The 25,921-nt window shown below is 42.7% G+C and overlaps 1 protein-coding gene across 4 annotated transcripts in view; it reads right to left on the minus strand.

Moving 5' to 3' along the window:
* The window catches only part of BRCC3 (BRCA1/BRCA2-containing complex subunit 3), a 1,142,218-nt gene that overhangs the window by 304,352 nt on the left and 811,945 nt on the right, over positions 1–25,921 (minus strand). For all 4 annotated transcript variants that reach the window (XM_044057507.1, XM_044057509.1, XM_044057508.1 and 1 more), the window contains exon 6: positions 6,772–6,903. In XM_044057507.1, coding sequence (XP_043913442.1) covers positions 6,772–6,903 — 132 coding nt within the window. The remainder of the gene's footprint in view (positions 1–6,771; positions 6,904–25,921) is intronic.

A 25,921-nucleotide genomic window follows, 5' to 3' on the forward strand; every position in this document is an offset into this window, starting at 1 on the left:
GAGTAGAAGTATGTCCCTCCCTGCTTGCTCACATAACAGAGGACCATGGTATTGTCTGTAAACCATCTCAAAACCCCCGGAGAAAGAAGAGGTTTGAAGATTTGCAGCACGAAGATCAGGGCCCTCACCTCCTTTATATTCATGTGCTCCCTTTTCTGAGTGGGAGACCAGACACCTCTGACCCTCCATGAGTCCAGAGTTGTTCCTCATCCCATGTTTGAGGCATCTGTGAACAACTCCTGGGTGGGAGGATGTGGTTCCAAGAGTAAGCCTGGGTTCTCTGCTACCTGCTGGATCCACCAGTGCAATTCCTTTTTCAAACAAGGTAGGAGTGGGATAACAAACTCTAGAGGGTGGGAGTGTCATACCCATACTTTTCTCAAAAAACACTGGAACTTCCTAATGTGTAACTTGGCTAGATGGAACATGGGAATAGTGGAAGCCATGAACCCCAGGAGGTGAAGAAACTGCCTAATGGTCAGGGATTGGGAAAGCAAGAGGTCCTGGAAGTAGGAGGTGAGGGACAAGACCTTTTCTGAAGGAAGCCAAGTCTGTTTGGATCCTGCAGCCAAGAAAGATGTGGTCTTGGGGCGGGACCAGTGAAGACTTCTGGTAATTGATCATGAACACTAGACTCTGGCAACAGAGATACTGTGAAGGTGAAGTTCTCCTAAAGGGTGTCTGGAGTCTGAGCCCAGAGAAGAAGGTCGTCTAGGTAAGGGAAGCTGTGTATGCTGTAGCCAGGCAGGAGCTAAGCATTTTGTGAAGACCCTCGGGGCCGTAGACAATCCAAAAGGCAAGGCACTGAATTGAAAATGTGAGGAAGCAATAGCAAAGTGAAGAAACTTCCTGAACCAAAGATGAATGGGAATATGAAGATGGGCATCCTTGGTGTCCAGTGACACCATGAAGGCCTGAGGAAGGATGGGAGGAAGAAAGGTGGGCAGGGTTAACAAGCAAAAGGTGGGAACCTTCATAAAGGTATTTAGATGGGAAAGGTCAGGAATAGGTCTCCAAGGACCATCCTTCCTGGGTACAAGGAACATCTTGGAGTAGAACCCTTTTCTTACTAGGGAGGAGGGCACGACTTGAATTGTGCCCTGAGAAAAAATGTTATAAATGAATTGGGGAAAGAGTTCCGTTTGTTCCTTTGGAAGTTGTGGAATACCCCTGAAGGGGGGAGGAGTATTCCACACCATAAAGTATCCTTGCAGGATGATGGGAAGGACCCAACAGTCCTGAGTTATCTGTTTCCAAGCAGGGAATGGGAGAGAGAGAGAGAGAGAGACAAAAGGAGAACGGCGTTAAAGGCTCAGGAGGCAGACAGTGACAGACTAACTGGCATGGCCTGAAAGGGCTGTTTCGCTGTGGCAGTAGAAGTGGTTGATTTGGAGGAAAATTGTTTCCTAGAGTCTCTCTTATCTTTGGAATGTTGGGGCCTGGCAGACCTTCGAACAAAGGTGGTCTTGGTAGGGTAGTTCCTCTGAAACTTGGGCACTGGGGAAACAAAAATATGCTTCAGGTCTTGCAGCTCCTTGCCCTTTTCCTGAAGAGACTTGAAGATTTCTGCAGCAGAGGTACCAAACAATGCCTTGTTGTCTAGGGGGCATCCATGATTTTTGCCTTAATGTCATCAGGCAAAGGTTGCAGCCTGAGACAGGAGTACCTCCTCAAGACTGACCCAGAAGCAGACGCTCTAGCTGATGTCTCCACTGCATCATAGCTACACTTTATGGAATGCCGTGTAACCTGAGCTGAGGAGTCAAGGATGGAGGTAAGCTCAGCCTTAGTGGGAGAGTCCAGAAGCTCAGAGAGTAATTTGCCAGTGTCCAAAAGAAGGGCCAAAGAATATCTGGCCATACGAGTCTGGTAGTTAATGGTCCTGCAGACCAGAGTAGCTGAAGTATAGACCTTTTTTCCTATTCTCTCCATGACTTCACTCTCCTTATCTGAGAGGATCAGAGAAATGGAAGGCAGCATCTTGAAGGCCTTGTCTGCAGATACTGAGATGGTAGCAGGGTCTGCAGAGGGACATTTGAATAGGAATTTGGAGTCCTCCAGCACTTTATAAAACCTATCTGGCCTTTTGGGGGCTGGAGAGTGAGAATCTGAGCACTTATACATGGCAAAGGCATCTAGGAAGGCTGGCAGAGCAGGAGGTACGGCAGATTGGGAAGGGGAGTCCATCTGTAACAGGTCATAGTACCTTTTGTGGATGCCAGATACCTGACAACAATCCCACATGTACTCCTTCATCTTAAGAATTGTTTCCCCAAATGAGATATCCTCCCCCAGGGAATCAGTGCCATTAGATTCCTCTTCTGGGGAGGCATACCCTAAAGGGGAAGAAATCTGGGCTGAATAAGCCAATGATTCATCCCAAGAGGACTCCTCATCATCTGAGGAAAACACCTCAGAAGTCCTCTTTTGAGGGGTAGAGGAAGGAGTGGCAGGAGAGAGGACAGAGAGAGCTGAGGTCTGTCTCAGGGCCATAAATGCATTGAACAGGCCTTGGAAAAAGGTCTGTCAATCCAGTTGTTGTTCCTGAGAAGCTGGAGAAACATGTTTAGTCTTAATTTTTTTCTTTTTGGGAACCTCCATTTGGTGAAAAAGGATGGGCCTGACATCAGCCTACACTCCATAATGTTGGTAGGGACATCCTCTCGCACTATGACATGGGTAACGCCACATGGGACTTCAGTCACAATGAGCTCTGGTTCCCCCTATGCCCGAGTCAGACGCCTGTGATTCCTTCAAGGAAGTGCTGGTAGACTCCTTCACAGCCTCTACACTGGTACCCATCAAAGGAGTTTCTACCGACTCTGGGGCAGCTTCCGGGCCAACATCGTCTTCAGAAGAGATGTCTGGAATAGAGGGAGGAGCGGGTAAATCAGGTCTAGGCTTCTTGGCCTTCTTAGACTGTGGCTCTCCTGAAGTGCCCGACTCAAGCTTCCATGTCATGTACGAGAAAGCTTTAGGTGCTGATTTTTGAGGTATACGTTTAGGGAGGCTAAACAACTACAAAGGGTCTTGGGTACAAAGGCCTTACAAATAACACAGGTAGTATGGTCGTAATCCAGGCATAAACAAAATAAACAAAAGGTTGTGGGAGTCCTTATGTCGAATTTGCCTCCCACACAACACTTGCCTTTCTTAGCTGACATGTAATTACAAAGAAACACAGTAGCCAAAGACAGTAATGAAAAACCCTAACAGGGCACTTATCTGAACCAAGGTTCACCAACTTGTCTGACAAGCAATGACCGGAGCAGACAACTGAACAGCAGCAGAAAAGTGCTGAGGTCTGATATGTGCCAATGTCCGCTTTATACCCAACGTCACTTTATGACTGACGTATATTTGATACCATGTGGTATCGCACGTACCTCACAAAAGCAATAGAATTTGGTATACTGGCCGGACATACAAGTCAGCCAGAGGCAGACTCTCTCATGTTATAAATACTGCAGCATACAAATAGAAGAACATTCTGTAGTTATTTCTAGCCAGGTGTTTATGTGCAAGGATAAGCATTCCCTCAACTGCCCCCAGAGGAAGATAATCGTGCTTCCTTTCAGGAATGCTGGTACGGCTTACTAAGGGAAGACTCCCTGAAGTTGTGGTTCTGCTAACCACTTCTGCTGCGTGAGTGGCATTTTCCATTAAAAGTTCCCAGAGGGTGCTCCTGTGGGAACTGTCTCAATAAGTGTCCTAGAAAAGGCCTTTGAATCTTGAACCATATTTCCCCAGAGTCCCTCTGAGTCCTGGAAAAGGATCTTGGGCGGGGGAGTACCTCTACAGTTGAAAAAGTCTTAACATCTTTCTGATACATGAATAATGTTTCTTGAACTTTTTAGAGCAAGGGGAGATGATCCAGCAAAAAAAAAAAAACGTGGCTGGATGAAGACTAGAATGATTCTGCAAATCAGACAGATGCATCTAGTCATGTCTCCCAATGGAAATGCCTGGACCTGCTAGTCTGCAAGTGTAATGAGGGTCATGGATGAGCTGGGTACAGACCATAAGGTAAATGACTATGAAACAACCCGACAACTCTTTAACCAAATCCCTTGAAGTCTGGTAAAAGGTGCCAACAAATTCAAAGATCTTAAGGGACAGATTGATTAAAAAGTGAACTCGCCTTTAAACCTATCATTGTCTAAAAACTCTTTGTTAGGTATGTGACTAGAGGAAACTTTACAGCCAGCACCTTTCCCAAGGAGGTTGTAACAACCATGGACTCCACAGACAAATCCTTGGTCCTCAACTGTTAATGCTCGGGGGGGGAGAGAGAATTCTGTCAGGAGTACTGGGGGTGGACTGAAAGGAGTCAGGACCTTTCCATGCCTGTAGAGAAATCAACTGGCTAAGCTCATCTGCACAAAGAATACTCAAATGGTAGCTGGCCGGGTGCTGGAGGACAGTTACACTGATTCCTCTTGGGTAGGAATTTGGGACTTTCAGTCACCTCCCTATTCTAGTGGTTCCATGGTGTCTCCAAAGCAGACATCATCAGAGGGGAAACTTCAGAGACCCTTCTTCACTGAATTCAGCATCATCCATAACAGACTTCTCCATGGAATGTTAAGTGCTTCTAAGCAGACACCATCAGAGGGGAAACTTGAGAGACCCTTCTTCATTGAATTCAGCATCATCCATAACAGACTTCTCCATGGAATGTTAAGTGTTTCTTCTTGTACTTCCTCTTATGAGAGGTCTCCTCAGTGAGACGGGGCCGGAGGAAGGGTATTTTAAGAAAGATGCATCCGATATCCAGTAACCCTGCCATCTGGGCATTTGTTGTTTCCCATGGATATGTTGGTGAACTATCAGAGAAGGGAAGGGGGGGGGTTACAGTAGATAGGGCTCTTCATAGCCCCTTAAAACTGAACTCCGTGAAGAGGGAAGGGACAGCGAGACTGAGAAGAACAATCTAAAGACCACGGTCCCTCTCTGCCTCGAAGAGAAACTTCTGAGGGCAAAATCAGAATTGAATCAATGCGTGCTGATGCTCGAAAGATGCAGGGACCACCGCAAAAATAGGAATGAACACGTGCTCCCTGGAGTCAAACAGATTTAGCCTCGGGAAATCTCCAGATCTGCCAGTATCCTCTGATGAAACAAATGTTTTAATTCAGTTACTACCCACATGTATATTTCCTTCCTGTGCAGCAAGGTGCACTGCTGATACATATTTCAGCACTAGCAACTTTACAAACACATTTTTATTTCAAATGCCCTAGAGTTCCAAAACATTTGAACATAAGCATCTGTACAAATCAGTTTGATAGTCAAATGCCATCCAATTCTAATACATTTGCAAGATAAGTATTTGTGCAAATCAGTTCCGTATAGTTCTCATACAGCCGTAACACAAACATTTGTTATAAACCAGTTTGAAATTCAAAGCACATTTTTTTTTTTTTACAGAAGTTCAGCTGGCTATGCTGGAAAAGGTTCAATCAGTGCTGAGGTCAGCACTGACCAGACATGGTCAGTGTAGAAGAGGGCTCCTTGTTTACGCCAATAGAGCGCTCCACTCTGACAGTTTCTGCACCTTATCCTGTACTTGTTTTGGAACTGAAGGTCCTTTGGTTCCAAAGGTGCAGATGTCAATAAAACTATCAGTTCCGAGGTGCTGTCAGAACTGAAGCAATATGCTTAGACGCAGTCAGTTCAGGGGAACTTAAAAGAACCAAAAGTCTGTGCCTTCCAGGAGACGGTGCCGGGGAAGAAAGTGGCACCGGACTGTCTAAATCTCTGTCGAAACAGAAGAGAAGGCTGATGAGGAAGATGTTACATTTTCTTTTCTGTCAGCACCAGAGATGGCCTCCGAATCAAAAATGCTTAATCTTGTATAACAAGAAGAGCTGAAACATGATGTTAGTGCGTTATCTCTTTGTCTCCGACACAGAAACATATAGCAAGGGAAAGGACGTTAGAAAAAAGGAATCTTCTGCAAGATTTCTGGCACATCTCAAAAAAAGGTGAGGCCTTAGATTTAAATGGAAAACACGCTACTGTCAAAGACACCCACTTCTACATGAACAAGATAAGGAGGGAAAGCAGAAAAATAGCCAAAACAGGGTATAAACTGTACGGGGAAGAGAGAATTACCAACAATGGTAGAGAACATATTTATTATCAACTAAAAAGGAGAGGGCAGAAATCACATAGAAGGAAGTAGAACCATAGCGAAGAAAAATTCTTTAGGGAAAGGATGTTTACAGATGATAAAACAAATCACTGACTTAGCTCAAAAGCTCTGGTGAAACGTCTGTCTCTGGAAGCAACAAATTAGATCTGAGGTAACTAGGAGAGAGGCCTTGTGGGTAGGGCTTAAGCTCAAGAGTTTTTGGTCATCGCGAGCTGTAGTAATGGCTGAGTTGGTTCTGATGTTTGGAACTGAACCCATCAGTCAAGAATAAATGAAGAATGACAATATCAGATTTATTTTTTTGCAATTTACTGCTCATAATAAAATTAGAGTTATGAATGAATGAAAAATCAGCATGATCACCAAGATAAATTTACTCTAAAAGAGTCTCTGCTGTTTAAATTTAAGTATTATAATTATCAAGGTATATGGATTAATTTCAAAGCAAGCTGTTTAACTGCATTTTCACAAAAATGGCCCAAGCATAAGGCATCCAGGCAGGGAATGTCAGGTGTCCCAAGTTGTGGCGTTACACTGAAATAAGGATATATTCAGCCCCGAGTTGTGGCATTACACTGAAACAAGGATATATTCAGCTTGGAGAGCACCTTTACCTGTGGATCCTTCTGTACGCATCTTGTTCTTCCTGACACAGGATCTTGGGAAGCTCCACTGCTGATTCCAGACATACTTTTCCAATGGTGTCATGAGGAGCCACATGAACAGGGATTTCAATCCGATCATACCTGAAATAGAAACACGGGAAGTGAATAGTGTTAAACATGTAGGTGTCTGTGTACATGTGCATTCTGTCAGTCTGTTAATGTAAGCATCTCCACAACTCAGCACTCTGGATTAAAGCAACAAGCTGCTAACAAATGCCACTGTGTAGTCCTGAGTAAGCGTCTCTGAATCGCCACGTACAAATTACACTATGCTGAGAATGTCACTTAAACACGGACAGTGTTACCTCCCAACCCTGAAAACAAGCAATTGTGCATAATGCACTTACCGGTTAATAAATGAATACAGAAAAAATAAAGAATTCATGTTTCAGCAGCATGGAAATCTGGTGAAAGGGGGAAAGTACAGATGTATAAGTTTCTCACCATAACAGCATATTCTCAAGAACAGGACACTGTAACAATACATAACATAAATATGTTTAGCTACCTCCTTGTTCCCATTGGTCTGGCTGGATTTCCAGGCTGGTTACATACCCGTGAACGTACTGCTACAGTTGGTACAAGACTGTCACACATATGTATCAAAAACGACAAAAGGAGAAAAGGCAACAGCCAAAAAACAACGCCAGTTCCACAAAAAGTTTAATCCAGCTTAGCGCCTCGGCATAATAGCCTTCAATGAGTACAAGTTACAAAAACACACCCACTCCAATATATACCACAATTAATTAAACAATTACATAAATTAATCAATCAAAAAACAAAATATTTAAAGAGAGAACTTCTAATATAAGAAAGAACTAACAATACTAGTAATAAAAAACTTATAATAAACTTTTCCAGTTTACTTCTCAATTTAAACCATTAGGTGACATAGTGTTATATTTCAAAATGTAAATAGTTTCTTTAAATAACAAAATATTTTTAATTAATCTATCGTCACCTTTCTTGATAAAAAATTTTTCTAAAATACAACATTCAAATAGTTCAACATTAATATTATGACACTCCATAAAATGTAAAGCAATTGGACTAGTTAATACTCTTCTTTTTATATCTCTAATATGTTCTTGCATTCTAGTTTTAAATTTTCTCTTTGTCTCACCAATATAATATAATTTACATGGACATCTAATACAGTAAATAACCCCTACAGAGTTGCAAGAAAAATTATTATTAGGTCTAAATAAAATTCCATTAATATTGTCAAAATATGGTTTTACATATTTACATATACTACACTGGCCGCAAACACTTGTACCAAATATATCTAAATTATAATATACCTTATCAGAGGGAGAAATATAATAAGTTTTTATTAGTTTATCAGATAAATTTTGACCTCTTTTAAAAGATATTTTAGGAATAATTGGGAGAAGTTTATAAAGATTTTTATCTGAAATCAAGAATTTCCAAAAATATTTAATAATATCCCAAATTTTGTTACTACATACATTATAAATAGTAACAAAATAAATATCTTGTATTTCCTGAATAGAAGCTTTTGGACATTTATTATTCCCACTAGTAGCACTAACCTTCTTCACATAGGGGGAAAAATTACTATCTTCTCTATTATTATTAATCATAAATTTATTAACATTTCTACAATTATTTTTATCCAATAATTTAATAATACAAAAATCTAATATTTCCATACTATATCCTCTTTTTAAAAACATAATAATACAATCATAAATATTCTTTTCTAAATCTAATTCATTATTACATAATCTGGATAATCTAATAATTTCACCATAAGGTAAAGCAGACAAAGTATGTGGAGGGTGACAACTAGTTCCATATAGGAACTGATTACCATCAGTAAATTTGCGGTACACCGTAGTATGAATCTGATCACCTACCACTCCAGATAACAAAATATCTAAGTAATGAACTTGACTACCAAACTGCAAACCATCAAAGTGTAAGTTGTACCTATTATTATTGAGATCTGAAAAGAACTCATGAATATGTTCACTACCACCGCTACAAAGAAAAATCAAATCATCTATGTAGCGGTAGTAAAACAGAACATGATTTTTGTAAAATTTATTAGTATACACATACTCCAACTCAAACTTACTTATTGATTAATTTAATTAATTGTGGTATATATTGGAGTGGGTGTGTTTTTGTAACTTGTACTCATTGAAGGCTTTTGTCACACATATGTACTCTGTTGTATAAACTTCAAATCCCTGTAAGGAAACTGTGCTAGTGATATGCAAAAAATCCAGTATTTAGCCAGATACTGTAACATGCTAAAAGCAATTTACAACAGTAAAAGCTATGTACAGATTTCCTAATGTTAAGGAACATCAACTGTTTAACAAATACACTACAAACACCCCTACAAAAGGGGAGGAAATTAAGAAGGTTCAATTGCTACAGTGACCTGCTCCATCATACAGCAGCTATTATGGCAATTTAGGAGTCAAGCTATTAATGGAAACCTCATTTCTCAAAGTTAGGATTTCCTGATTTGCAGCTATTAATCAAAACCTCATTTGTTTAGTTTCATAGTTTGGTACTAGGCTATCTGCCCTGGGGCATTTGCAAGCCTAGCCCTAGAGATGTGGCTTTCGCTACCCCATGTAGTGGTACTAAGGTGTATAGAATAAATTTAGAATACTGTGCCTTTGTCTAGTAGTGACACATTGAAGACCCCCTTACTTATTAAAATTAGTTTACTGTGCCTCTGTTAAGTAGTGACACAGGGGTGACCCCCGGGGTAAACCTACGCTCTCCCATCCACTCGTCAAGATTTCTCTTTAAGAGAGTCAGTGAGGGGCTCTGCCTAACATGGACTGGGGTTTTGTTCCAGAGTGTGGGAAGCCTCTGAGTTATGAATCTGTCCCGCCAGCATGTTCTATTCATGTTTGTACTGAGGTTTAAATCTTTGGCTCTCGTGGTTCTTATGGATTTTGATTTTTTGAGGTGGAGCATGTCCATCAATTCCTGGTTGGACATGGCCTTGTACGTCAGGCACAGATCACCTCTGAGCAGGCGGTATGCTACTGAATAGAGCTGGAGTTTCTTTAGCCTGGCAGCATATGACATATGTTGGAGACCCTTGATCCTCTTGGTGAGGTACTTCTGGGGTCTCTCCAGCTGTTGTAAGTGCCGGGTGAGGTACATACCGAATGGGGCATTGTACTCAATCATGGGCCTGATAAGGGAGGAGTACAGGGGCACGATGACCTCCTTTGATCTGGATGTGAACCCCTTCACGATAAGGTGGGCAAGGTAGAAAGTCTTTCTAACCACTTTGGCAACGTGGGTGTCAAATGAGAGGTCACTATCAACTTGGGTCCCCAGGTCTCTGATTACTTTTTCGGTACTCAGTGGGTTACTGTCTATGTGATAATTTGTGGGTACTTTGTTTTTCCCAAAGGGGATGACTATACATTTCTTGGCATTCAGTTTAAGGCCATGATTCCGGCAACAGTTGTCCATTTCAGTGAGGCCTTTCTGTAGGATGTATGTGTCAGCTGGTGTATCGACTATGGCTCCTAGTTTGCAGTCATCTGCGAACTTTGTCAGCCACAACCCTCCCATGTTTGCTTTCACATCTGAGAAGTAAATGCCGAACAAGAGGGGTCCCAGGACAGAGCCCTGTGGGACACCACTTGTGACTGGCTTTGAGTCTGACATGGCTCCCACAATCTTGACTTTATGGGTTCTGTTCTTTAGCCAGTTTGCAACCCATCTTGTGACATATGGATTTACATTTAAGCTGTTTAGCTTATCTATGATCCCCGAGTGGGGTATTGTGTCGAAGGTTTTAGCCAAGTCCAGGTAGGCTGTATGGACTGCCTTGCCCTCATCAATGGCTCTAGTGACTGTTTCGAAAAAGTCAACCAGGTTGAAAAGGCAGGATCTGCCCTTTACAAAGCCGAACTGGGTGGCATCAAGTGTCTGTAGGTCCCCAATGTCGTTGTTTATGAGTTCCATAATAATTCTTTCCATAGCTTTGCAAACCAAACTGGTCAAGCTTATGGGGCGGTAGTTCCCAGGGTTTGTAGTGGAGCCTCACTTGTGGAGTGGGACCACTGTTGCTGTACGCCAGTGTTCAGGTACATATCCTGTAGTAAGGCTAAGGTTAAATAACATTTTTATATGCGGGTTTATCTCATCTTGGAGTTCACGTATCACGCAGCCGGGGATACCATCAGGTCCCATAGATGCTGTGTTTTTTGCTTTGCTGAGGGCGGTTCTCACCTGGACATCACAGATGACAGGGAGATTACATTCAGCTGGGATGAGTATTTCTTCGTTTGGAGGTGAGGGAGGGGAGAAATTAGCACTGAACCTGTCTGCCAGAATGTTGGCAATATCTGTGGGTTCGGTAAATTTTTTGTCGTTGTGTACTAACTCTGAGCATATCTGAGTGTTTCCGCCCAGGTTTCTAACATAACTGAAGAATGCCTTGTGGTTATCTTTAGTGTCCTTTGCGATTTTTCTCTCAAAGTTGGCCTTGGATATTTTTATGAGAGAACGTAGCTTTCTACTAGTGCTGATCAGAGATGCCTTCCCTTTATGGGATTTTGCTCTGTCTTGCAGTAGCTTCCTTCTTTTGTTATACAATTTGTTTACGGCTGGGGTCCACCAGACAGGATGCTTTCCTTTGGTGGAGAGGGTCTTGGTTTTATTTGGGATTGCACGATCCATGCATTCTTGGAGATGTCCGTAGAAAGCATTTGTGTAGGATTCAGCATTGTGGGATGTGGGTTCCATTGGCCCTGTGGGCTTAAATGATACCATCTCAGTCTTGAGAAATGTAAAGTCGGCTTTTGAGAAGTTTCTCACTGTAGTCTTATGTGTTGGGGGTGGAGGTGGTAAATGTATATCCAGGGTGATTAGTTTGTGGTCAGATCTCACCAGTGAGGGCAATACTTCCGGTGTGGAGCATTTTGTCCCCATGTTTGTGATGATCAGGTCTAGTATATTATCCCCCCCTTGTGGGAGAGATGACTAGCTGTTCCATTGCATTTGAGTTTATGAATTCCAGGAACCTTTGGGCTAGGGTGTTAGGGCTAGAATAGTGCACCCAGTCTATGTTAGGGTAGTTGAAGTCTCCCAATATGATGGTATTTGGTGAGACATTCATATCTTCCAATGTCTTCAGGAAGGCTGAGTGGGGTTCTTGAGACTGGGAGGGTGGTCTGCAACATGCAACCAGTTGTATAGCAGTTTTGCCTACGGTTAGTTGCACCTGGATGGTCTCCGATGCTTCATGAGTTGCCACTAACCTGGAGGTGTGGGTATCCTTGATGAATATGGACACTCCCCCTCCCTTTGTGGTTCGGCCCGGGTTTTGGAGCCGAAAAGCATGATACGAGGTAAAGCCTGGTAGCGCTGGGGTGCTCTCAGGAGCCTTGAACCAGGTTTCAGTTACTGCACAGACGTCGATGTTCTCCATACTGAGGATGCTTCGAGAGCCTGCATCTTGAGATTTAGACTTCTGGCGTTGAGCAGCATTACCCTTAATTTTTTTCCATTTTTGTTTTCTAAGGAGGTGGGTTCGTCTTTTGAGCCTTGCCTAAAAAAGGCACTATGGGGGTGGCAAGAGCCTTAGCCAATATCCGGAAGCCCAGTGGTGACAGGTGCAAGCCGTCCCTTGCGAAGCAGCGTGGCTTGTCCAGCATGTCATCCCAAGCAGACAGACATTGGATCCCCCTAGAATGACACCAGTAATTGAGCCAATTGTTAAAGCTGATCATCTTGTCTTTGTATTGTGGCATCATTCTTGGTGAGGGCAGGATGCTGCTCAGGGTCAGGGTCATACCAGCCTGGGCTACTAATCAGAGAGCTCCTCTATGTCTCTTTTCATGTAGTCCAAGGAGGTACATCTCAGGTCATTCACACCAGCATGGACAATGACGGAGTCATATTTGTACGTGCTTTTGAGTGACCTGAGCGCGTGTGTTATATGGCGGATCCTAGCCCCCGATAGACAGCTCACAGTCACCTTCTCCTTGTTCAGCCTGGTCAGCGGGACATCAGTGTGTCTGACTATACAGTCACCTATCACTAGTGTATCAGGCATGATGTTTGGCCTTAAGGGCTGTGATTTATTGACACACCGATTTATTGAAGTATGTGTTGTCACAGTTATGTTTTCCTGATTTGCAGCTATTAATCAAAACCGCATTTGTCACAGTTATGATTTCCTGATTAGCAGCTATTTATCAAAACCTCATTTGTCACAGTTATGATTTCCTGATTTGCAGCTATTAATCAAAACCTCATTATGATTTCCTGATTATTAGTGGAAACCTCATTTGTCACAGTTATGATTTCCTGATTTGCAGCTATTAATTGAAACCTCATTTGTCACAGTTATGACTTCCTGATTATTAGTGGAAACCTCATTTGTCACAGTTTTGATTTCCTGATTATTAGTGGAAACCGCATTTGTTACAGTTATGATTTCCTGATTTGCTGTTTCACAGAGTGCAATATTTGCCAACCCTATTTAGTTGAGTAAACTTGCACCTGCAGCATACAGAGGTAAAGCCCTGACTATTGCCAAGGCTACCTAAGTTCGACTACCTTCTTAGGTGCTTCAGGGCAGAGGCAAAGGAAGATGGATGGACCTATTTGGGAGGAGGGAATGCAGTCCACATTACTTGTAGAAGAGAGGAGCAATGAACTGTGCATCCTGTGGGGAGCCTCTTGCTTACCAAGCCACTGCCCAACAGTAGCCTTCATCTGCAGGTATGCAGAAGTGTGTCCTGGCTTAAGGGATGGTGCACTAGGTCCACACACTGATCTGCAGGTATGCAGAAGTGTGTTCTGACTTAAGGAAAGGTGTACTAGGTCCCCACTGTGATCTACAGGTATGCGGAAGTGTGTCCTGGCTTAAGGGAAGGTGTACTAGGTCCCCACTGTGATCTACAGGTATGCAGAAGTGTGTCCTGGCTTAAGGAAAGGTGGACTAGGTCCCCACTGTGATCTACAGGTATGCAGAAGTGTGTCCTGGCTTAAGGGAAGGTGCACTAGGTCCACACTGTGATCTACAGGTATGCAGAAGTGTGTCCTGGCTTAAGGAAAGGTGGACTAGGTCCACACAGTGATCTGCAGGTATGCAGAAGTGTGTCCTGGCTTAAGGGAAGGTGCACTAGGTCCACACAGTGATCTGAAGGTATGCAGAAGTGTGTCCTGGCTTAAGGGAAGGTGCACTAGGTCCACACAGTGATCTGCAGGTATGCAGAAGTGTGTCCTGGCATAAGGGAAGGTACACTAGGTCCACACTGTGATCTACAAGTATGCAGAAGTGTGTCCTGGCTTAAGGGAAGGTGTACTAGGTCCACACAGTGATCAGCAGGTATGCAGAAATGTGTCCTGGCTTAAGGGAAGGTGCACTAGGTCCGCACAATGATCTGCAGGTATGCAGAAGTGTGTCCTGACTTAAGGGAAGGTGTACTAGGTCCGCACAGTGATCTTCAGGTATGCAGAAGTGTGTCCTGGCTTAAGGGAAGGTGAATTAGGTCCACACACTGATCTGCAGGTATGCCTAAGTGTGTCGTGTCCTGGCTTAAGGGAAGGTGCACTAGGTCCACACAGTGATCTGCAGGTATGCAGAAGTGTGTTCTGGCTTAAGGGAAGGTGCACTAGGTCCACACAGTGATCGGCAGGTATGCAGAAGTGTGTTCTCACTTAAGGAAAGGTGTACTACGTCTCCAGGGTGAAATGCAGGTATGCAGAAGTGTGTCCTGGCTTAAGGGATGGTGCACTAGGTCCACACACTGATCTGCAGGTATGCAGAAGTGTGTTCTGACTTAAGGAAAGGTGTACTAGGTCATCACTGTGATCTACAGATATGCGGAAGTGTGTCCTGGCTTAAGGGAAGGTGTACTAGGTCCCCACTGTGATCTACAGGTATGCAGAAGTGTGTCCTGGCTTAAGGAAAGGTGGACTAGGTCCCCACTGTGATCTACAGGTATGCAGAAGTGTGTCCTGGCTTAAGGAAGGTGTACTAGGTCAGCACAGTGATCTGCAGGTATGCAGAAGTGTGTTCTGACTTGAGGAAAGGTGTACTAGGTCCACACAGTGATCTGCAGGTATGCAGAAGTGTGCCCTGACTTAAGGGATGGTGTACTACGTCTCCAGGGTGATGTGCAGGTATGTAGAAGTGTGCCCTGACTTAGGGTATGGTGTACTATGTCCCCAAGGTGATCTGCAGGTATGTAGAAGTGTGCCCTGACTTAGGGTATGGTGTACTATGTCCCCAGGGTGATCTGCAGGTATGTAGAAGTGTGCCCTGACTTTGGGTATGGTGTACTATGTCCCCAGGGTGATCTGCAGGTATGTAGAGGTATGCCCTGACTTAGGGTATGGTGTACTATGTCCCCAGGGTGATCTGCAGGTATGTAGAAGTATGCCCTGACTTAGGGTATGGTGTACTATGTCCCCAGGGTGATGTGCAGGTATGTAGAAGTGTGCCCTGACTTAGGTATGGTGTACTATGTCCCCAGGGTGATCTGCAGGTATGTAGAAGTGTGCCCTGACTTAGGTATGGTGTACTAGGTCCCCACAGTGAAGAAGGTAACTTGCTTCTCCACCCAGAGCCAATGTTAGGGCAAAACATGTCCTCAGTTAGTAGAATGCCAGCATGGGAAAGTTGCCAAACAACCCCCTGTCTAGCTGTGTGATAGTTTCACCTCTGTGCAGTAATGGGGTACTTCTCTCAGTAACGGGAAAGCATGCACTAGGCTCTGATGGCAAGGGGAGAAAAATCAGTTAAAAAAAAAACTGCACTCATTTATTTATTTTTTTGTCATTTGTTAACCGGGTTTGTCCATCTAAGCCAGTGGCCCATTTTCAGTGGAAACCCGAGAAGAAAAGCACCAACTAACAATACAATACAATGCAATTTCTGAAACATTACAGGAAATACAAATCTTGGACAGACTAGAAAGAAAAAAAACTACAGGCTTATAAAAACATTTTGTAGTAGTTATAGGCAGAACTACAAATGAGTGCACACGACTGAGGTTACACGCATGCAGTTTAAATGGTGCCTTTATATCTCTGGTGTAACGTGTAGTCATGATATGAACTTGTTTGTTTTGCTGTATTTGTATGTGTGGTGTGTTGTTGCTATGGAAGTGTGAGAGTACACTGACAGACATCACTGACGAGTTTCCCTAGCACCATGCTGGAGATTTTGCACACTGCTGACGTTTACTGTATCATCAACTGACATCTGCATTTTTGAGTCTGCAGTTTACTTTCTGGTAAAAAGTAATGCAACCTTTGAGTTTTTGGCTTCTTTCAGTTATAGCATGCATTTTTTTGCCCAACATAGGCCAAGTTTTTGACAGAGCCGTTTCAAAGATTGTATTTTTAGTTAAAAGTGTAGTCATTCGGCTCCTTTCCTATATTAACAATAAACATGCACTATCTTCTTAAGGGAGCGTGAATGTATAACTGAGTACAATTCCTAAAAACACTTCGTTAATCTTTGGACGTGGACAATTACAGGATTCTCTACATTGGTGATATGCTAGAACCTGAAAAGCTGTTTCTAATCCGTAGTCTTTCTGTAGGTGTGGACAACAGATAAACTGTCAGCTTCTAAGATATCTGCTGCAGATACATTTCTAGAATGTTTGTGTCTTTCGGCTTTTCCCGGTTAGGGGTCGCCACAGCGGAACTCTGGTCCGCTAATGATTGGTAGTGGATTTTTACATACCGGGTTACCAGCCCTGATGCACAACCTTCAACGAAGGCACGCCCCATTCACGTATGCCTCCAAACAGAAGACGCTCTAGCTGAGAATCGAACAGGACAACGTCTTGCTATGAGGCGACAACGCCACTGCAGCACCACCATCTCAAATAGGTGCTGCTCTAGTAGAACTATTTCTAAACTGTGCCATGCAGAGGTTAACTTTACCTCCAGTAAATGATTATACAGTGGGGTATGCAGAGGTTAACTTTACCTCCAGTAAATGATTATACAGTGGGGTATGCAGAGGTTAACTTTACCTCCAGAAAATGATTATACAGTGGGGTATGCAGAGGTTAACTTTACCTCCACTAAATGATTATACACTGGGGTATGCAGAGGTTAACTTTACCTGCAGTAAATGATTATACACTGGGGTATGCAGAGGTTAACTTTACCTCCAGTAAATGATTATACACTGGGGTATGCAGAGGTTAACTTTACCTGCAGTAAATGATTATACACTGGGGTATGCAGAGGTTAACTTTACCTGCAGTAAATGATTATACACTGGGGTATGCAGAGGTTAACTTTACCTGCAGTAAATGATTATACACTGGGGTATGCAGAGGTTAACTTTACCTGCAGTAAATGATTATACACTGGGGTATGCAGAGGTTAACTTTACCTGCAGTAAATGATTATACACTGGGGTATGCAGAGGTTAACTTTACCTGCAGTAAATGATTATACACTGGGGTATGCAGAGGTTAACTTTACCTGCAGTAAATGATTATACACTGGGGTATGCAGAGGTTAACTTTACCTGCAGTAAATGATTATACACTGGGGTATGCAGAGGTTAACTTTACCTGCAGTAAATGATTATACACTGGGGTATGCAGAGGTTAACTTTACCTGCAGTAAATGATTATACACTGGGGTATGCAGAGGTTAACTTTACCTGCAGTAAATGATTATACACTGGGGTATGCAGAGGTTAACTTTACCTGCAGTAAATGATTATACACTGGGGTATGCAGAGGTTAACTTTACCTGCAGTAAATGATTGTACACTGGGGTATGCAGAGGTTAACTTTACCTGCAGTAAATGATTATACACTGGGGTATGCAGAGGTTAACTTTACCTGCAGTAAATGATTATACACTGGGGTATGCAGAGGTTAACTTTACCTGCAGTAAATGATTATACACTGGGGTATGCAGAGGTTAACTTTACCTGCAGTAAATGATTATACACTGGGGTATGCAGAGGTTAACTTTACCTGCAGTAAATGATTGTACACTGGGGTATGCAGAGGTTAACTTTACCTGCAGTAAATGATTATACACTGGGGTATGCAGAGGTTAACTTTACCTGCAGTAAATGATTATACACTGGGGTATGCAGAGGTTAACTTTACCTGCAGTAAATGATTATACACTGGGGTATGCAGAGGTTAACTTTACCTGCAGTAAATGATTATACACTGGGGTATGCAGAGGTTAACTTTACCTGCAGTAAATGATTATACACTGGGGTATGCAGAGGTTAACTTTACCTGCAGTAAATGATTATACACTGGGGTATGCAGAGGTTAACTTTACCTGCAGTAAATGATTATACACTGGGGTATGCAGAGGTTAACTTTACCTCCAGTAAATGATTATACACTGGGGTATGCAGAGGTTAACTTTACCTGCAGTAAATGATTATACACTGGGGTATGCAGAGGTTAACTTTACCTGCAGTAAATGATTATACACTGGGGTATGCAGAGGTTAACTTTACCTGCAGTAAATGATTATACACTGGGGTATGCAGAGGTTAACTTTACCTGCAGTAAATGATTATACACTGGGGTATGCAGAGGTTAACTTTACCTGCAGTAAATGATTATACACTGGGGTATGCAGAGGTTAACTTTACCTGCAGTAAATGATTATACACTGGGGTATGCAGAGGTTAACTTTACCTGCAGTAAATGATTATACACTGGGGTATGCAGAGATTAACTTTACCTGCAGTAAATGATTATACCCTGGGTGATGCACTTGGACGGGTCACTGTTTCCTAGGCAGCCTTTCACTTCATTCATGAAGGAAATCAAACGTCGATCCGGTTCCTAAAGGGATGTGTTTTCTGCTGTAGTACCTGAGGTGTCTGTAAATATCTACTGGATGAAGAAAATATTCTTTCATTTAGATAGTTTGAACAGACGACTGGAGGCTTAGTGGACTGTGCAGCAGGGAGGACTCCTGAAGAGGGACTATTCTTCACAGCACCACTCATTATGAAAAACTGTACAAGATAGCTTATACACTGGTGCCTGCAAAGCTGACATCCTTCTTCAGTAAATTAGAGAGTCTTTAAGAAAATGTACTTAATACCCACAGAACAAATGGTTAATAACAAGGTAAAGTTAACTTTTCTAACATGAATTTCAAATCTCAGAAAGGAGAGATTGCATTTTTGATGGTCTTAAATGTAGAACCCTCAAGAAGAAAGAAGCCTTTGGAAAACAAAATTGATGCAACTTGGGAATAAACTTGTACATAAGTAGATATTGCAGAGGCAAACACTAAAAGAAAGACAGACTGAAAGATAAAATTCCCTTGAACTGTCCAGCTGCACTGATCTCTGCATTTGGAAGATGTCCAAGAAGTACATCCTTTTGCATTTCTGAAGATAAGAGGTCTCCATAGCTGCTGCTTTAGCCTCTTTGAAAATTAACATCTGCCTACAAATGGTACGATGACTGTGTGGGATGAAACTTTTGGCTTTCAGGCTGACAGATTCAGTGTCCTTAACCTGGACACTGGACTGTGCCTGCTGCTGAATTCATAAGTAGTAGTTCAGAGGCACATGCCATGGAAGAACAGTGAATAATCCGACTGAGTAGCATAGTTCTTATTCAAACTGGGATGTTTTAGCTGTCCACTGTCTCCTACTTAATATGTTCAAGTGCATGGGAATGAAGAGGACTCCAGCTTCCGTAAGTCTTCTGAGGAAAGAGGGGAAACAAAAAAGGTACGCTAAGCCCTTAAGGCAAACCAGTACATAGGCAAATTTCCTGGTCATTGGTCATCCTATAGTGAGGCACACCGACATCTCCCTCACCAGACTGAGAAAGGAGAGAGTCACAGTTAGCTGCCTTTCTGAGTCTAGGATCCATCAAGTCCCACAAGCACTCAGGTCATTGATCCACAGGCACCAGTATGACTCTGGCATAGTCCGTCTGGGTGTTAATGACCTGAGACATGCAGTGGATATGAAAAGTTTACACACCCCTGTTAAAATTCTAGGTTTCTGTAATATAAAAAAAATGAGACCAATAAATTGCTTCAAAACTTTTCCCACCTTTAATGTGCTCTATAACCTGTACAATTCAATTGAAAAACAAACAAATCTGTTAGGGGAAAAAATATGAAAAATAAAAAATGTATAATAAGCTGGTTGCATGTGTGTGCACACCCTTAAACTAATACTTTGTTGAAGCACCTTTTGGGTAGAAGTCTACCAGCATAGCACATCTTGACTTGGCAATATTTGCCCACTCTTCTTTGCAAAAGTGCTCCAAATCTGTCAGATTGTGAGGGCATCTCCTGTGCACAGCTCTCTTCGGGTCACCCCACAGATTTTCTATTGGATTTAGGTCTGGGGTCTGGCTGGACCATTCCAAAACTTTAATTTTCTTCTGGTGAAGCCATTCTTTTGTTGATTTGGATGTATGCTTGGGGTCACTGTTGTGTTGAAAGGTGAAATTCCTCTTCATCGCAGATGCCTGAAGGTTTTGGGCCAAAAGTGACTGGTATTTGGAACTGTTCATAATTCCCTCCACCTTGACTAAAGCCTCAGTTCTAGCTGAAGAAAAGCAACCCCAAAGCATGATACTGCCTCCGCCATGCTTCACCATGGGTATGGTGTTCTTTTGGTGATGTGAAGTGTTTTTGCACCAAACATCTTTTGGAATTGTGGCCAGAAAGTTCAGCCTTGATCTCATCAGACCACAACACATTTTCCCACATGCTTTTGGGAGACTATGTATTTTTTTGCAAATTTTAGCCGGGCCTGGATGATTTTCTGTGTAAGAAAAGGCTCCCGTCTTGCAAACCATACCCCAGACGGGTCTACTTCATTTCGTTCAAAACTCATTTAATTGAAACTCAAATGACTGGGACCAATACACTGAAAGCGCACTTCACTGAAAACTCATTTCGTTGAAAGTTATATATTACCTTTTCCTCACTGTAGTGTGATCATGGAGTTTGTATATATAGTAAGGGGGGTGGCACCCCCCCACATAGTTTATTTATATGTTGTCTTCTGGAAACAGTTATTAATTACACTTGTAAGTATCCATCTGTTTGCTTTAAAACGTTTAAAATATGCGGGGGGCTGTGCTCCCCACACCCCCCCTTACTTTATATACTAACTCCAAGATCACACTACAGTGGGGAAAAGGCCATATACAACTTTCAATTAAATGAGTTTCAGTGAAGTGAGCTTTCAGTAAATTAGTCGCAGGAAACTGACTTTCGGTGAAATGAGTTTTCAACGAAATGAAGAAGACCCACCCTGGACATATGAAGAATACAGGAGATCATTTCCACATGTAGTACATAACCAGTACTTGTCAGAAATTCCTGAAGCTCCTTCAGTGTTGCTGTAGGTCTCTTGGCAGCCTCCCTGACCAGTTTTCGTCTTGTCTTTTCATTAATTTTAGAGGGATGTCCAGTTCTTTGCAACGTCAGTGTTGTGCCAAATTTTCTCCACTTTTTGATGACTATCTTCACTGTGTTCCATAGTATATCCAATGTTGTGGAAATTCTTTTGTACCCTTCTCCTGACTGATACAAATCCTGCTAGGACAGCTGAACTTTACTTGGGGTGAATCAGACTCTCTTTAATTGATGGCAGGTGTGTATCCAAGAAGACTGAATACTGTAATTAAATCAAAACGTGCTTCAACAACAATTTATTTATTTATCATTTGTTAACCGGGAAAGTCCGACTTGGAACAAAGCCAATTTTCAGCAGACGGCCGGGGAGAAATGCTCCAGATGCATGTCTTTGTAACGTGGAAGGAAACCGGAACACCAGGAGGAAACCCACACGAATGCAGGATGGACATACAGACTCCACACAGAAGGCACCCCAAGCCAAGATTTGAACTAGAGAACCTCTTGCTGTGAGGCAACAACGCTACCGCTGCACCACTGCGCCGTCCAAGTATTAGTTTAAGGGTGTGCACACTTATGCAACCAGCTTATTGTACTTTTTTATTTTTTCCCTTAACAGATTTGTTTTTCAATTGACTTGTACAGGTTATAGGTCACATTAAAGGTGGGAAAAGTTTTGAAATTATTTATTTTGGTTGCATTTTTTTATATCACAAAAACCTGACAATTTTAACAGGGGTGTGTAAACTGTTTATATCCACTGTAACTCCTTTGACTATATGACGTGAGACATCATCAGCCTCACTGACTGTGTCTCAGACAGGAACGAGTCTAGCATTGAGCAGCACATTAACTTCTCCAAGGATGATGCCATGTTACCAATAGGTATGGGCCTAGCACTAAGCAGCACACTACCTTCTCCAACGATGATGTCATGTTACCAACAGATATGAGCCTAGCACTGAGCAGCACACTACCTTCTCCAAGGATGATGCCATGTTACCAACAGGTATGACCTAGCACTGACAGCATGTTACCTTCTCCAAGGATGATGCCATGTTACCAACAGGTATGAGCCTAGCACTGAGCAGCACACTACCTTCTCCAAGGATGATGCCATGTTACCAACAGGTATGATCCTAGCACTGATAGCATGTTATCTTCTCCAAGGATGATGCCATGTTACCAAAAGGTATGATCCTAGCACTGATAGCATGTTACCTTCTGCAAGGATGAGGCCATGTTACCATCAGTTATGATCCTAGCACTGATAGCATGTTACCTTCTCCAAGGATGATGCCATGTTACCAACAGGTATGATCCAAGCACTGATAGCATCTTACCTTCTCCAAGGATGATGCCATGTTACTACCTTCTCCAAGGATGATGCCATGTTACCAACAGGTATGATCCTACCACTGATAGCATGTTACCTTCTCCAAGGATGATGCCATGTTACCATCAGGTATGATCCTAGCACTGATAGCATGCTACCTTCTCCAAGGATGATGCCATGTTACCAGCAGGTATGATCCAAGCACTGATAGCATCTTACCTTCTCCATGGATGATGCCATGTTACCAACAGGTATGAGCCTAGCACCGAGCAGCATACTCCATTCTCCAAGAATGATGCCATGTTACTACCTTCTCCAAGGATGATGCCATGTTACCAACATGTATGATCCTAGCACTGATAGCATGTTACCTTCTCCAAGGATGATGCCATGTTACCAACAGGTATGATCCTAGCACTGATAGCATGCTACCTTCTCCAAGGATGATGTCATGTTCCTACCTTCTCCAAGGATGATGTCATGTTACCAACAGAAAATGATTGATTTTAACAATTGGCTTAGCTTCTGGTGTCAATCCAGGGAGGTACAATATTTGATGGCTTGGTAGGACATGGTAGATAGACCACGTTGCTTTGGCAGGGATGATCTGCACTTATCCCCTCTAGGCTTTTGGATATTGGCAAGGACCTTTTGCACCTCCATAGTGCCTTTTTTAAGCAATCCCAAACTGATAAACCTACTGACTTAATTGAACCTATGAAGGAATATCTGAAGGTGGTACTGCTCAATGCTAGAAGTCTTAACAAGAAACTCCACTCCTTGCAAGCCTTCCTCTCACTGGCATGTGTAGACATCTGTGTAGTAACAGAGACATGGTTTAAAGTCGCTAGGAGTACTCCAGCAATACAAAGTTATAATGCCTTTCAGACCTTTAGACCAGCTACTGCACATGAGGGAACTAAAAGTGGAGAAGTGTCATTCTATATTAAGACTAATCTCACATCCAAACTAGTTAAACTGTATGACCAACTGGAACTCATACATGTGCAGCTCACCATAAACAGGGTGTTGTACCACACCCTTGTAACATACAGACCCCCCTCTCCATGTCCCAAGAAACCCATCCTACCTATATCAATGTAGCAGAATCCCTCACTGTTCAGCCCAATACAATATTCATAGGAGATCTCAACTACCCCTCTATAGATGATGAATCTTACACCACTCATTTATGCAAAAGCCCAGCGATTCCTAAACTTTAATACCAACATCCTAGAACAGTTGGTCCATTCTCCTACCAGGGGTACAAACATCCTTGACCTTGTGCTCATGAACATGGGGGGCCAATGTTCCTCTCCCAGTGTAGTAACTTCGCTCATCAAATCTGACCATAAGGCAGTATTACTTGAAATAAAAATTAAATTCAGGGATCCAGCAAAACCAAGAACCTTTAGGAACTATTCCAAGGCTAACCTCTCTCTACTAAGCAACACCTTGGCTATATTCCAAGGACCCCCAAACCCTGTACACACCACAGAATATACTGAGCTATTTACAAAATCTCTGTGCAGTGATATTGATAGCTGTATAGAGTGAGCTGTGCCCACTCATATTCAGAATAAGACAAACTCAAAAAGACATGTCACCCTAGTGGAATCATAATATCAATCGGTTATACAACAAAAGAAAAAAAAATCTTGGCCAAGCATAGGAGAAACAAAGCCATACATATTGAAAGCCCCCTGACCAATCTAAACAGGCAGGTAAGAGAGTTAATTAATACTTCTAAAGCTAAATTTAAAGAAATAAATAGCTTCTCAGGCAAAGGACAACCCACAAAGCTTTCTACATCTATGTCCGTAACCTCAGAGGAACTACACAACAATGTACAGAACGTATTGTAAATGGTATCAGCCACACTGAACTGGAGGCTATTGCCGACCTTTTTGTTAACAGGTTCAGCGCAATTTTCTCCCTCCACTCCCCCTGATAGTCCAAAGGAAATACCATACAACACAATTCCAACCATTACTATAACAGGTTATTAATGCACTTTCCAGGGCCAAAACCACTGCATCGATGGGAAACCTGAGAACATCTTGGGATGTCCAATAAATAGCTTGAAACACAACCTCTCTGGTCGATTTGAATCATTTTTCAACTGGAGCCTTCAGTCAGGTTTTGTCCCCAAGGAATGGAAGAAGGCTACAGTCATTCCCCTGCACAAAGGAGGTCCAATCACTGATCCAGGTACCAACCTCATATGTAAGGCCATGGAAAGAATCATCATGGACATGATAAATTATGACATAGGTAACCTGAAAACGATGGACCCATCACAGTTCAGCTTTGTTAAGGGAAAGTCATGCCTATTAAATCTGGTGTACGTTTCTGAGAGGGCCACCAAAGCACTGGATGAATGTTAAGACTGTGCACACAGCATACCTCGACCTGGCCAAGTCTTTTGATACAATGCCCCACTTAGGCATTGTAGACAAGCTCACTAATTTAGGTATAAACCCTTTTATTATCTGCAGGATAGCCAACTGGCTCAGTGATAGGACCCAAGAGGTCAAAATAGGTGAGGCCACCTCCATCAAGAGGCCAGTCACTAGTGGAATTTCCCAGGGCTCAGTACTGGACTTGCTCCTTTTTGGCTTCTATTTCTCTGAAATCAAAGCAAATGCTGAAGGTTTATGGCTGAATAAGCGTGCGGGTGATCTGGGGGTTCTCACTGACTCCACTGCAAGACACTACATTGTTCAAGAAAGTGCATCTCTGACTAACAAATGGTGTCAGAGCCATGGTTTTAAACTCAATGCTACGAAACACATAATTGTACCCTTTGGGAAATCAACCCTCTCGGCTAATTACCATGTTGATAATACACCTCTAACAGCCAACCCATTGGTCAGGGATCTGGGTACGCATGAAGACAGTAGCCTTACCTTCGACCACCACATGGCCACAGTGGTGAGGAAATCCTTTTATGTTGTGCAACTTATAAGTAAGGGTATGGCATCTAAGTCCACAGAGGTCATTATCCTGCTGTACTCTGCCCATATCAGACCAGTCATAGAGTACAATGTTCCCTTTGGTATGTACCTGACCAGGCATATGCAGCAACTGCAGCGACCTCAAAGGTTCCTTACAAAAATACAAGGCATAACAAATCTGCTTTATGCAGAGTGCCTTAAAGCCCTTTCACTCTATTCAGTCTCCTACAGATTGCTGAGGGGGGATCTATGCCTGACCTACAAGGAATCCACAAACCCCACACTTATGAATCTCCTACATATTCATAAGTCAGAGTAACAGAAATACAAGGTCTAGGGACCTGAATTTGGTCTGTGACTTAAAACAACATGCTGGAGACACAGATGTGTTTCCGAGAGACTGCCCCTCCTATGGAAGGGGTTT

Source organism: Protopterus annectens, chromosome 15.part0 (genome assembly GCF_019279795.1).
Source record: "Protopterus annectens isolate FY-2018-M chromosome 15.part0, PAN1.0, whole genome shotgun sequence".
NCBI lineage: Eukaryota > Metazoa > Chordata > Ceratodontiformes > Protopteridae > Protopterus > Protopterus annectens.